Source organism: Macrosteles quadrilineatus, unplaced genomic scaffold (assembly GCF_028750875.1).
Source record: "Macrosteles quadrilineatus isolate MER2022 unplaced genomic scaffold, UCM_ALF_1.0 Scaffold_7__1_contigs__length_78375512, whole genome shotgun sequence".
Taxonomy (NCBI): domain Eukaryota; kingdom Metazoa; phylum Arthropoda; class Insecta; order Hemiptera; family Cicadellidae; genus Macrosteles; species Macrosteles quadrilineatus.
Genome location: NW_026542600.1, coordinates 50,817,735 through 50,832,001, shown reverse-complemented (window position 1 = coordinate 50,832,001; position 14,267 = coordinate 50,817,735). Strand labels below are relative to the sequence as shown.

At 30.7% G+C, this 14,267-nt stretch overlaps 1 protein-coding gene across 2 annotated transcripts in view; it reads right to left on the bottom strand.

Moving 5' to 3' along the window:
- Positions 1-289: 289 nt before the first annotated feature.
- Positions 290-14,267, bottom strand: part of LOC128997849 (ubiquitin carboxyl-terminal hydrolase 2-like) — a 55,191-nt gene continuing 41,213 nt past the window's right edge. For both annotated transcript variants that reach the window (XM_054423612.1, XM_054423611.1), the window contains exons 10-12: positions 12,570-12,648; positions 9,822-10,050; positions 290-5,543 (exon numbers count right to left, since the gene is read on the bottom strand). In XM_054423612.1, coding sequence (XP_054279587.1) covers positions 5,459-5,543; positions 9,822-10,050; positions 12,570-12,648 — 393 coding nt within the window. In that variant the 3' untranslated portion in view covers positions 290-5,458. The remainder of the gene's footprint in view (positions 5,544-9,821; positions 10,051-12,569; positions 12,649-14,267) is intronic.

The window sequence follows — 14,267 nt, the reverse complement described above, 5'->3', positions numbered from 1 at the left end:
CTAGCAAAAATTTAATTTGAAGTCAAAAGGCATATTTAGACATTAATAATTATTTAATTAAGGATGGTGTAAGCGTAAACACCAAATAAAAGACAATTTTATTGGGTAATATTGTGTACTTACAAACACGTTAAAAATAGTATATTTCAGTCAATCTTAGAGGTTGATAAACAACTTTTTATCCCTCAGTAAATTACTGTATCTTATCTTGTCTTTGGTGAAATATATAGTAAAAAAAAACTTAACTACTGTACTGATTACCATGAAAAGGAATAGAAAACTACAAATGTTGGCACAAAATAACTGAGTTTTATTACATGTTGTACAACAGTGCATAGAATAATCAGGGAACAGAGCCCAGTTCTAGCGTGTATTAGGTGCACACATAATATTAAGGTGTGAAGAGAGGATACAGAGTGACGGGTAAACTTAATGTGTAACGGTGTACATACTAACAATAACTAACATTAGCAAAGCAGTAAAAAAATGTTTGATCGTGAAACAGAGCTTGGATAAATACATAACAAACCAGAATGGCAACCCGGTTAGAATGACTCGAGATGGTCGTTAATGAAGCTCTAGAAGTTTTTGGGATTCACAGATTACCTCATTTTTTTACTGAGTGATGTCCTCATCACATAAATGCTTGGTGATGTTGCATTGTTAATAAGCAATACTTGGGACGGAGGGATCACAATATTCACAATGAATCACATTCATTTCTATCATTGTGGAAGCTAGTACAATAAATATCTATAATTTATCTATAAAAATGAATCCATCAGTTAATATGTTTTATCATATATAATAGGTCAAACATTATTCTGTGCTACATATTGTCAAGATGACCAGATCTAAAAAGAATATAATAAACATGAAATAAATCAGTTAATTTTCAGGTTAAAAATAGAATAACTTGTTCCTTTTAAAAAACGGGTTTTTTATATTAGAGCCACATAATTCAAAGTTTTCAAATGTGTTTTTGTGACAAAACATATTGTATGTATAACATACTATAAATAGTATAAATAAATAAATATATATATATATGTTGTACATACAACATTTTAAATTTATACCATTCAAAGGAATAACATTGAGTAAACCAAGAAATGTGAATTACATTTTTAGAAAATGTGAAATGGTTTTAAATTAAAGTTTAGTAAATATAAGAAAATAATAAATGGTGTAAGATAAACAATATTAAATACTGGAATTTTGATTGGGCTCTCTAGTTATTGGAATCAGTCCATTAAGATAAGATAAATAAAAAAAAAACAAAGGTAATAATTCACACTACCTAAGAACACTATACTTAAAGATGTCTAAACAAATGCTGCTCTATCAACTCTCAAAATTTCAGGATCTCATCATAAATACACTTTTGTCCACTAAAATCCCATCTATGTAATCAAACTCACAAGATAAAAAACTGCTAATTGTTTAATTAGTAATGAAATTACAAATTAACAATGCATCCACTTAAATCAATGAATACAAACCCTTAAAGAAGCGAAATGCTTATGGAGAATATTTAAACTGGAATTTTGCCACCAAAATGAACCTTGAGCGGCCGCCGCTACAATCGCTCGGGCGGCCGCCACGCTACTCTCTCCCTATAAGCCAATTCTTTGTCTCACTCGACTTGGCCGCACGCTCGCAATACCTAGCGGCCGCAGCAAGAACTATGAAAAATTAAAAATTTTCAGATTGAATTTTTTACAAAGGCATTGCGCTTATTAAAGGGTTTGTATTCATTGCTTGGATCATAAAACAATGCTTAGCCTTCAAACTATTATTTAGTTTTTTTTTAACATGGTTAGATTATTCAAGCATATATTTAAGTTTGATGTTGAATTAAAGATGAGTGGGTTAGTGGCTAAGGCTATAGATTAAATTAAATTTAAATAAACAATATAACAACAAACTCAACAGTAAAATACATAAATTTACAAAATCTTGGTAACTTAACACAAATTACAAAAAAATAAATTTAATACTAATAAAAATACTTTTAAATTGCTCTTTTAAAATACTTTTCTATATACTCTGATAAAGCTTAATATAATAATAAAATATCTATGATTATTGATTATATCGAGGACGGTTTAAAGTGATGTGATTTGTCACTGTGATGACTAATGATTGTTTTATTTACAAAAATAATAAGTTATATTTCGGGTCTAATAACAAAACCCTCTTACGGGATCTCAAATATTGAGAATTATAATTTTTATTTGTATGGATTTAACACGAGTAAAGGTAATTTCATAATAAATTACTGTCTTTTATACCACATTGTAGATATATCGCAGATTTACTTGTTCGGCAAGGTCTCTTAGTTTCTTACCAATAAAAAAAAAAAAATTGAAAATAATTCTTCAAGAATCTTTACCAAATAACAACGCAAGGAGTGTAGGCGGCAATGCAGACTTTTACCAAACTTAACAGGTTAAAAACTCAAAGAACTTGGGATGCCGCTAATCCAGCCGGTATAGTTTTATATAAAATAGTGACTTAATATTTTAAAATATTCCACAAAAGATTACTGGTGCATCCCATAAAAATATACAAGTTAAATACAAGACATACAGGACCATAAAAGTACCCAGTCTAGCTTCTAGATAATAACTGAAGAACTTGGCAGGTTAATGGATGTACATAATGTTGCTTCTCTAGAAAAAAATAGAAATAAGGAAATGGAATTTTTTTCAATATTATAGATTTACTGCGGGGTCAATTTCAAATACCTAACAGACAACCGAATTAGGTAAAAATCAACTGTAGCATTGAGATATGCTCAGGATAGTCAGCTCCATAGAAAATTAGCTTTCAGCCCCTTAAGGAGAGTCGCTACTGAAACTAGTGATTTAAAAAAAATCCTTTTAAAAATTATCATATATAATTTTATAGGTTCATTTAGTCTTAGAAAAAGGTTTACTGCTGTTAAAGTAAAAACATATTTTTTACATACTTTTTGGGGTTTTTTCAGGGGGAAAATTGGGTTTATTAAATCTCTTGTAGCTTTTAACTACCAGTACTGAACCAATTTTATTGTTTTAAGAAGTACTAACTATTTGTGTATACTCATGTTTTTTTCTCAATTAGGTTATGTGTTATGGCTTCATAAATAACTAAAAAAAATGCCTATGTAATTAATCTTTTTAATTTTTGTATGTATTTTTGTATGTTTTTGTATGTTATTTAATATATCTCAGTATCCATGCAGAAGAGTAGATTTATAGTACATATAAACAATGTGTGGTAAAAATTCCAATCATATGGCTAGCTTTAATAGTTAAAAAGTTATAAGAACTTATATGTAAAAAATAATGTAAAATTTTAAAGTTGCGGAAAACAGCGGTTGAAGTTTATACTAGTTACTCAGTAACTAAAGAAACAGGTGCGCACGCTCCACTTCAAATATTTTTTCAAAGAGATAAAAATATACATCATACCATATGTCTTGTTTTTCTTATACACAACATAGAACAAGAAAAAACATATAAAATTAAAAATAATGTTGGTCATTCTCACTAGCGACTCCCCTGAACCACATGGATCTGCAATGTAGTAATAAAGATAAATAGAAGGTATTGGTATTCGTACCCCTTCTTCAATGTAACCTAAAATTGTTTTAATTTTGTAATAAATATCACCTTAATGCAATTAACTAGATAAAATACCGGGTGTTTCTAAATGAATAGCTGGGTTTTAACGCTTTATAACTTTTATACTATTAAACTTACCACCATAAAATATGCATCAAATGAAAAAGCAGCTCAAAGAGTTTATGCCTTCCAAAGACACATCATTTAACAAAATTGATCTAGCAGAACTGTAGATTTAATTGTACAAGGCTAAAAAGTAGTCTCCAACTTTTTTCACCACTATAAATTCGGAGGTTGCTTGACGTTTTTGCAAATAACTTTTAAATGGTGAGGAAATCGACCAAAGTGGAAGGTAATATTCCGAAAGAGAATAAAATTTCCTACAATCTACTAGTATGCATTTCATGAAAATACTCAATAAATGTGGCCTAAATTTGGCTTAAAATAAAAAAGTGTGAAATTTAATGTTTGCTATGTTTATTGTCTACATTGAAGACGGGGATTTTCAATTTTTTCATTGTTGAGGCAATTTTTGGTACCTTTCTTGAGTATTTCCAAAAAATGCATACTAGTAGATTGTAGGCAATTTTATTCTCTTTCGGAATATTACCTTCCACTTTGGTCGATTTCCTCACCATTTAAAAGTTATTTGCAAAAACGTCAAGCAACCTCCGAATTACTAGTGATGAAAAAAGTTAGAGATTACTTTTTAACTTTGTACAATTAAATCTACAGTTCTGCTGGATCAATTTTGTTAAATAATGTGTCTTTGGAAGGCATAAACTCTTTGAGCTGCTTTTTCATTTGATGCATATTTTATGGTGGTAAGTTTAATAGTATAAAAGTTATAAAGCGTTAAAACCCAGCTATTCATTTAGAAACACCCGGTATAATAGGCTCCCTTATCTTTACCTACCTATATTGATATTTGGGAAACATGTAAAATCTACTTCTTGAGAATAACAACAGCTCTATACTGCGAGAATAAAGCACAATTACTAAGCATTTTAGATGAGGTGATGAGTTATTCCTTAAGTAAGTACAGTACATAAATGGCACAAGTAGGTACCCACTATGTAGAACATTAAGTTGGTGAATGTTGAATGATGAACTGTTACATTAATTTAATCCTGGCTTACTTTTATATAGTAGTAAACTAGTTTGATTTTAAAAGCTGTTAAATTAAGAGTTTAAACTAATTGTCATTGAGCAAAATAACACAACACATAGAGTTATAATAGTTGGTGAACTTAATGAGTATATAATAAAAGAATTATATTTTAAACTATATAACTAGCCATCAGGCTAAAACAGTGTGATGTCTATATTTAGCAGTTTATGACTACATATTTTGTAAGGAAACTGGTATTATTTAAAACCAACAACAACAGTGTTATAAATGGTGTTATCAAAGTGAGCTTACAAAAAATACTATATCGAATACCATTAGTAAGGCAAATCACTTGACCATACAGAGGGTATATCTCTTCATTACAGTACACGAACAGCAAATATCACAACTTTTACAGAGATGGGATTACTTCATCTAACGTTAATTAGAAATTTAATATAAGATATATATAATTTCCACACAAACAAAGACTTTAAAAGTAAGCCAGGGTGTTCTAAAAGTAATAACATTGTGGAGTGAAATGTTATTTGTTATAAGGTTTCAAAAATTATACTAAACACAAAACACCAGTGAACTGCATAGATTAACAACTTTCCAATGAATATATGGTACATTCATCAATATTCAATGTAGGAATTACAAAACCAACGTTTCATGACAAAAGAGATGATAATATAAAAAACATAAAACTAGCAACTTTGATCAGCTCAGATGTTTACAAGTTGGTAGAGGCGGTTTGTTCGTAGAATAATACGTAAGCATCCCTCTTGGGCATGTTTTCTCCTGACATTGGGAGCACACTGAAAACACAAACTTATTAACAACCCTATTAGACCCTACAGTACAGTCTTGATTATCCCACTTTCTTTTGTTATCGGGCGCTTTCTGTGGACAACCGAGCGTAATGATCACAAGCTATTTCCATGTGGAGGGCTTCAAAACAACCCCTTTTGTCACATGTCTTTCTTAAATACTATGTATAGTTACACGTGTAAACAAATGTATGAAATAAGTATTCAAAGTCAACTAATAATATGCATCACATAGTATGTTTTTGTTATATTTAAGGTATATTAAATGGATTTACTAACACAGATTTACAATAGCATTATCATAGTCTGTAGCTGTACGGTACACAAACTTTACAGAAATCTTAACATATATAATTAATAATACTGGTTTTATAAACAAAAAAACTTTCATTTTCAATAGAAACAAATCAATACATTGATCCCCAGCATTTTTAGGGATCAACCGCTATCTCTAAAAATGTTGTGACATTTATAGTATTTATTTCACTATTATTAATGGTTATACTTATGGTAGGTTTTTCTTTGCTCTGTGCCATTGAAAAAAACATTTTATTGGGTTTCTCCGCGTTCAAAAATAAACAATTTCTAGTGAATTAAGATTTGATATTTTTTATCTGTTCCTTACATGATATTTCAAGACCTCAATATGTTTTGGATGTTGTTATTAGATTTGAATCATCAGCATAGAGAAAAAAATTGCTGTGTGTGTCATTAGTATTATTTATGACGAGGTTTCCCTGGACGTAGCACAGAAACAACAATGGCCCAAGAATTGATCCCTGAGGGACACCATGCTTAATTTCCATTATATTCTAATTGTGATTTAAAACTTGGTTGTCTTTGATTTATGTAATTTCCACATAGGCCTACTGTTTTCTGTTTAATAGAAGGTATGATTCGAACCATTTTAACTGCAAGTTAGGCAAGCCTAGATTTTTTTTAATTTATGTAAAAAAATTTTGTTTGAGGTACTGTCAAACGCTTTTGTGAGGTCCATAAAAATACCAACTACTTTATTTCCTTTCTCAACCGTAAAGTCTACCAAAGCAGTGGTTACCGATTTTCTCTTGCGAAAACCATGTTGCTGATCATCAAATAATTATTTTTTAACAGGTGACCCACCAAGCGATTGTACATCACCCTCTCATATTTTTGAAATTGAAGGCAATAAAGAAACAGGCTGATAATTGTTTACTTCCAATTTATCTCCTTTTTTGTAAATTGGTACAACCTTGGAAATATTTAAATTGTTAGGAAAAATGCCAGTTATTAAAGAGCTATTAATTGAATGCACTAAGGGTTTTAGTAATGACTCCCCTGCATGCTTGATTAGATTCAAGGGAACCTCATCATGACCACTAGAATGTTTATTTTTAAGGGTCGAGATGATGTGTTTTATCTCTTTCTCAATGGACTAGGGTGCATTGAAATCTATATTTAATTTCATTTTGGAGAGCATCAGGTATTTGTGCTGGCCCAGGTGATGACAGAGAACAAGGGTTTAAGGATGTTTTTGCACTAAATCCTCTACAGCTTCAATGCAAAATTTATTTAAAGTATTTGATATAGTTTTTGGATTGCTTATTGCGGAATTTGTATGTTTTATTTTAGAAATTATTTGCTTTAGACTGTCTGAATATTTACCTGTCTCCCTATTAAGCTCCCTATTATTGATTATTTCCCAAGTTTTTTCTTATATGTTGTCTGAACTTTTTATTTTTTCATCATATGATTTTTTCCCTTATAGCTTGTTTTTATAATCTTTATTCAAATTACTACTAATTTAATTTTTCTAAGGAAGAGAAATTGGCTTTACAACTTAATCAAACATGGTAAAATTTATAGCAAAAATGATTTAAACGTAAAACAAATAGTTTATGTGTTTTAATAATTTAACTAGGGTTCCAAATTAATAGTTTTATTTAACATGATTGTTTTATTTAGACTTATTCTAAATAAATGTGATCCAGTAAAAAACGAACCTCTTTACACTCGTATGCTCCAGACTCAAGAGCACAAAGTAGGCTAAAGGCTATGACATTTTTTGTCTCGCAAACCCTTAAATTCAGCCTTTGAAACTACATTATACAGCAGAAAACCCCATCTTAGAGTATTCAGAATGTGTTTATTTGAAGTTTTTTACTAACTATTTTTTTTATGTTAACACTTTAACTTATTTCCAAGACAACAGCCACATAACAAAAACTATAGAAAACCACAGTAACCCCAGTACTGAAGTGAATGAATTTTTGTGAGCAAGTTGATATTAGTTGGTCTTAGGTTTAATAGCATTTTCCTAGGCCAAGCACAAAACTTTACGATGCGTCTAACGGCAATAATTAATCAATTATTTCAAGTAAATTAATTAATTAAACTCAATTAATTGTTAGAGGAAACCCCAAATCAAATATAGGCCAATAAACGATGAAATATGAGATTGCATAACATACATAAATATGAGATTATAACATCAAGACATATACAATGGATCAGCTTTAAAAAATAGCAATACTGTAATGATATGCTATTTTAAAATGCATAATTTTTTTTGTATTTTTCAGGGTTGGTACTAAATTTGGAAAACCTGACTTTTCCAGGTTTTCCAGACTGATATTATACTTTTTCCAGGTATACCGCAAGTCGATATCAACCAATCAAAATCAAGAAATATTTAAAAAATTTAACTTATTTAATCACTCCCAAATACAAAACTTGTTTCAAACTATGTACATATCGATTCCTCTCCCGTACCGATAAAAACTATCAATATAAAAATGTGCATCAGTGCTAATGTCGTTCTTAGCCATTAGTCATATCCCTGATAAAACATGTTCAACTGCAGAATGTACCATATCTATAAAAAAGTAGTCTTTCAGAAGAAATTCCAGAATTTGTTCATAATTCCCTGACTTTTCCAGACCAACCAAATTCCCTGACTTTTCCAGGTTTTCCCTGACCACACCAACCCTGTTTTTTTTACTGTCTGCAATGCAAGTTTATTAGGCTCACAATGGTTTTCAATGACTTGAGATGACAGGGTCGTGCACACAAACATCACCAACACGTGAGCATGATAAAAATGTTATTGTATAATTGGTTTTATTACATATTTTAGACTGTATTTTATAATATCACTGCAAATTGTACATGTATAGGCCTATGCTTATTCTTTTAACGTCTCCTACAAATTTAACACCACAAGAAATGATCGGTCTCCTGGTAATATATATAATATAAGAAGTGCAAAATATGCTATACTAAAGACATAATTTAGAATTAAAAAACACACTGTGAATACTTACCTTATTAATACCTTACTTACCTTATTATACTGTTACCTTAAATATATCACTTTTTTGCCAAAAGATATAAAAAGTAAATGTAATAGTAGGACATTTTACTGTAAACTAAAGAAATTTTTAGTAGAAAAAGCAATTTACTCCTTTGAGGAATTTTACAATTTAAAATATTGTGAATAGGCAATAAGTTACATTTCTCACTGACTCTATTCATTGTACTTGTACATTTATTAATACTGTAAAGGAGATTTTGATTTGATTTGAACATTGCAAGGAAAACATCAATCACCTAATAAGGGACAGATGGATTGTTAATATGTTACCTGCCAATTGCCAAACAACCATTTTTGGTACAGTAGAACCTCTTTAATCCGAACTAATTGGGACCAGGGGTAGTTCGGACTAGTGAATAGTTCGGATTACAGAGCATATTGTTGTTTTTACATAACAATAGATAAAACATGGCTAAAATTGATCTAAATTATCTTGGGAAAAGTGAAAAAAATGTTTTATAAATTAAAATACAGTGTTTATTTAATACAGTAGTAAACATGGTGAATAAACAGTACTGTAAATTAAATACAGTATACAATAAAGAACTGCTGTACTGTGTATAGAGTACAGCAATGAGGGGTTCGGATTAGTGGACGTTCGGATTATGGGGGTTCGGATTAAAGAGGTTCTACTGTAGTTACTGAAAACGAGTAAAAACATAGCCACACCTTAGTCTTCATACAATGCTTTTCCAAATTTATATTTAAATAACAGTGTGTTTTTAAACTATCTTCTATATCATTTGAAACCATACTCGTGAAAATCAATAGAAGATTGATGCAAACAGATAAGATAAGTTTACTTTTCAAAAAGAATAACAAATAACAATTTTTTGTGTATTTTACAGTAGATTACAGAATTAATAGCAAGATAAGAACTTATTTGTATACATCAATTATTAAACTGCACTAACCTTCTGTCGTTGAATATGTACCACTCGTGAGAATATGGATGTCTACAGTACGCAGTATAGTGCCCAGTGTAGCAAGTCCCATTGTGGTTGACGACTGCGTACAGATCATAGAGCAAGTTCTTGTATTGGCTCTCCGCTGAGTACGGCCCCATATCCAGCTTTGTCACTGGGAACTCGATGGAACTGTCTACTTTGCGAGCTCGGCTTCCCAGAGAAAACCGTTTAAGATCTATTCACACCAATCAAGGTAAAAATATGAAATCATTGCTTTGGTGATAAAAAGCAAGTAACGTTTTAGTAGTCTAGATACAAGTTAATTTGAAATAAAAACTTCACAATGTGCTATTGCTATAAAATAATAGTCAACTGGTGAAATAATATACATATATTAACAATTAATATATAAATAATTAAATAAACAATATCCTTATTTTCTGACATTTTTAGTCTCTATAATGAAATTTTCAAGTGTGTTTACCTAATTTCAAAAGTAAATATTATATTTGGAATAAATTCATGTGTTAATTATGTTAGTATGTGATTTATGTGGATTATCAACAATAAATATATATTTACTAGTTTAGTTGGTGTTGGTTTTATTCTAATATTTACAATTTTGTTTTCTTTTATGTTAATTTTGTTTCCTTTGTTATTATGTGGAGTATAGTAACGTTTTGGACTATACATATATTAACTGAACAAAATTCCTTTTTTACTCATGCTACAAGAACCATTTTTATATTGGGGGAAGAGGAAAGGAGTAAATTTAAAAAAAAATAAGACCCCTTGTTCATAGATTAATATAAAGTTTTCAATACATTCTACTCCGATGATTAAAAATAATATATATTTTTACTACCCAAAACATTGTTAGAGATTTGTTTTGAATTTTTGGTGATGGAATGTGTTTACGATTCCTTATTTATTTAAATTATGTAATATTAAAAGCATGATTTTTTAATTAATATGAAAACAATTACCAACACAAATCTCTTGATAAAAAATGTAACACAATATAAATTTAAAAAACACTGAGAAAAATAATGGAATTACAGTATCCACAGAATTTTATAGCAGACATTATGGTTTCATTGTTTTAACTTATATTATTTGTAAAAAATACAAAATCCACGTAAGACAATTTCCGCCTCATTGAATTTAGCAAGATGGCGACGCATGGCAAACAGTCCAAGTGCGGTTTGTGTAATAAAAACATTACGAAAACCAGTAAAGCACTCATATGTGTTAGGACTTGTAAATCATGGCATCATAACACCTGCATTGATGTATCTGACGAAGAGTATGAGTTATTCATAGCTCTAGGAAAAGCCATTTGTGATGTGAAAAGCTTAGTGATGTCCACGTCTGCTAAAACTTCGACTTTGTGTTCACTAGAGGTGAATAATGCTGAAAATGACAATGGGCTAAGTCCAAACAATTTAAAACTGTTGACTGGTCAAATTTCTGATGTTTCTGATAAGTATAATTTTATTACAGCACAGCTCAATTAATTAAAATGGATAACAACAGAAAACTCCTACAATCGGCAGTAAACAATCAAGCGGAGGTTATGTGGTTAATAAATGGTTTTTCTGCAGGTGCAAAAACTTACGCAGATTCTTTGAGAGTTAATTCAGGGAGCCCTCGACTCCCCTTTGTGCCCTTTGTGTATAGTATTAATTTACAGCTTAAATGTTAGCCTATTGCCTACTTAAATCTAGTCAATTCAAAAATCTGAATGGTTTATGTTACCTGGCTTCGTCAAGTGATCCTGCTTGAGTAGTTTACTACTATAGTTTCAGACTTAAAAGTCTTCAGGTAGGAACAAAAACGTCAATAAGTCATCTAACCAATTTGGTTAGATTTGTCGTTACACTTAGAACACATACACGAACAAAACTGGCCAGTGTAAAATTAATCACGGGGGACACGTGTGGCGACGCCGGAAGATGAGTCAAGACTGCATGTCCTCCTGCAAGTCCAGTGGATGACGTAATGTCCCTCTCCTGACCTTCCTTAACCTTGGTCTGTGTTATCGCCATTGTCTCTGTCAGCTGATAGTTTCATGGCCTTATTGTAGATTATGTTCGACTCGAATGATAACTTCTCATTTCATACAAATTGGGGATTTTGTTTGGACGATTTGTATATTTCATACTCTTTGATTGTGTTCATATAATAGCCTTTAATGCATGTATGGAGGATATGCAAATTAGTATTTAAATCTGTATAGTAATGTTTTGAATTGATCAAATGATTGGCATAGGCTGAGGTAGAATGTTTTTTTTTTTAAATGAAAATGACCTTGAAGTTTGGCAAATGTAGAAAGAGGGACAGTCATTATATTTGTTTTTAGTATTTTTTGTGTTTGTGTATGTGTTCTAAGTGTAACGACGAATCTAACCAAATTGCTTAGATGACTTATTGACGTTTTTGTTCCTACCTGAAGACTTTTAAGTCTGAAACTATAGTAGTAAACTACTCAAGCAGTATCACTTGACAAAGCCAGATAACATAAACCATTTAGTGATCCAGAGGCTACCTCACCATGAAATTCAAAAATGTCTATTCGCCACGTACCTGATATGCAATGTTTTTATATGTAGCCTAACTTAATATTCTGACGTGTTCTATTACTGTATTTCATGTTTAATTATAAAATAAAGAATCATTGAATCTTGAATCTTGAATCAAGGTAATTCCAGGCTCCTGCAAATTAAGCTTGAATATTTTACTTTAAAAGGATACGAATGACAAGAACTTCGGGGAATTTCTGAATTACAAATCTCTTCTTGCATTTCCGCCGAGTCTTGCACTTGGAACAAGTCTGAAATCACAAAATTGACTGCTTCAAAATAGAGAGAAGTTTACTCATAATTGTATTAACCATGCCATGAATAAAAATACCCCAATGCACAAAGAGTTGTTGCTTTCTTTAAGGGGGAAAAATGTTAATGATGGTTTAATGGCAAAAAAATAAATTAATAATGAAAATAAGTAAAAAATAACAATAGATTTGACAAATTTACGAAGATACGTCTATGGACAAATAGATTGTCCATATACAGCAATAAATATATTACCAAGGATAACATAGAAAGCAATGTACTGTTTTAAAACTTATATAGCTTATAGCTTAGTAGTTACCTCATTTGATAGATTTTGGAAATTCAAAATAGTAAAAATTACAGATACCGTAAATTGGATTTTAAATTTGTCTTAATTAGATACTTGAAAACTGTATAAAATATCAAAAAAAGTTTTAAACGGATGATGTCACCAAAGATAAAAGATAATACCTCCGCCACAGCAAACCTGCAGACTAAGGGAATTTCTATTAATCTGGCTGGATTTCTACTAAAATATTCCTTAAAAATTGCCAGATTTATTTTCTATAAATAGAAACATAACATTAATTTTAGTGAGTACTTAGGTTTGCTGCTACAGGGAAGATATTGAGGTGTGTTTTTTCGTAATGTTGATAGCTTAGTATTAAATAAACAGAATTTCCAAATTTGGTTAAAATACATCTATAAACAAGCAAACTACAACAGTTTATTTATTCTCCATATGAATAACATGGGAATTTTAATTTAGAAGTTTTTAAATTATCTCCGTAACCGTTAGGCATACAACAACGCTTGCAAAATTATTTCTTTTTTAAGCTCGGCAAAATGGTATGGAGATAAATTATGAAATTTTGTGTTTTGAGGGTCAAAAATGGGAAAAATCAATTTTTGCACAATAAAACGCCCCATAAACCCCCGTTCCCATAGTCTGATTATGCTGGTTCGCGAACTTGTTTGAATAAATGTAGGTATAGTTTAAACGTTAGTATAAAATTTCATCAAAATCGGATCATTTTTTTTTAGTCATCGCGCTAACGGACATACATATATGACTTTGATGGTGTTTTTGACCTCTGGGGACCTCAAAACAAAATAAATCGGTCCCGGGTCTAGGTCTTACCATGAGACCTACTGTAATAGCTTATTCCTTATATGGGAAATTCGCTAAAAAACCACTTGAGCATAGTTGATTTTTTTTAGTAAAAGAGGTTGGCAACCTCTTTTAACCTTGCTACTACATACCCGTCCACATAGACTACAGATCTGTGTGTGGAACGTATCCAGCAAAGCAAGGGGTGAGCCGGTACAGTACGAAGGTGAACTGTACTGATTGATTAAATAACCCTTTTTTTACTACCGGTACTTGTTGAAAGACAGCTGAACTCTTCAACATACTAAATAGTCAGCCAAAGGATTAGAATTGCTCATAAAAAAAAACAAAAAAAAAAACACAGTCAAATTGATATAGTGCTCATCAGAGCTTACTTGTTTGAAACTTGAGGTTCCACACCCACACCATATCTACCCTACCCTGCTGACATAATTTTTAATATAAAGTTCTTCTCTTAAAAACTTAGGAATACAACAGAGAAAAAAA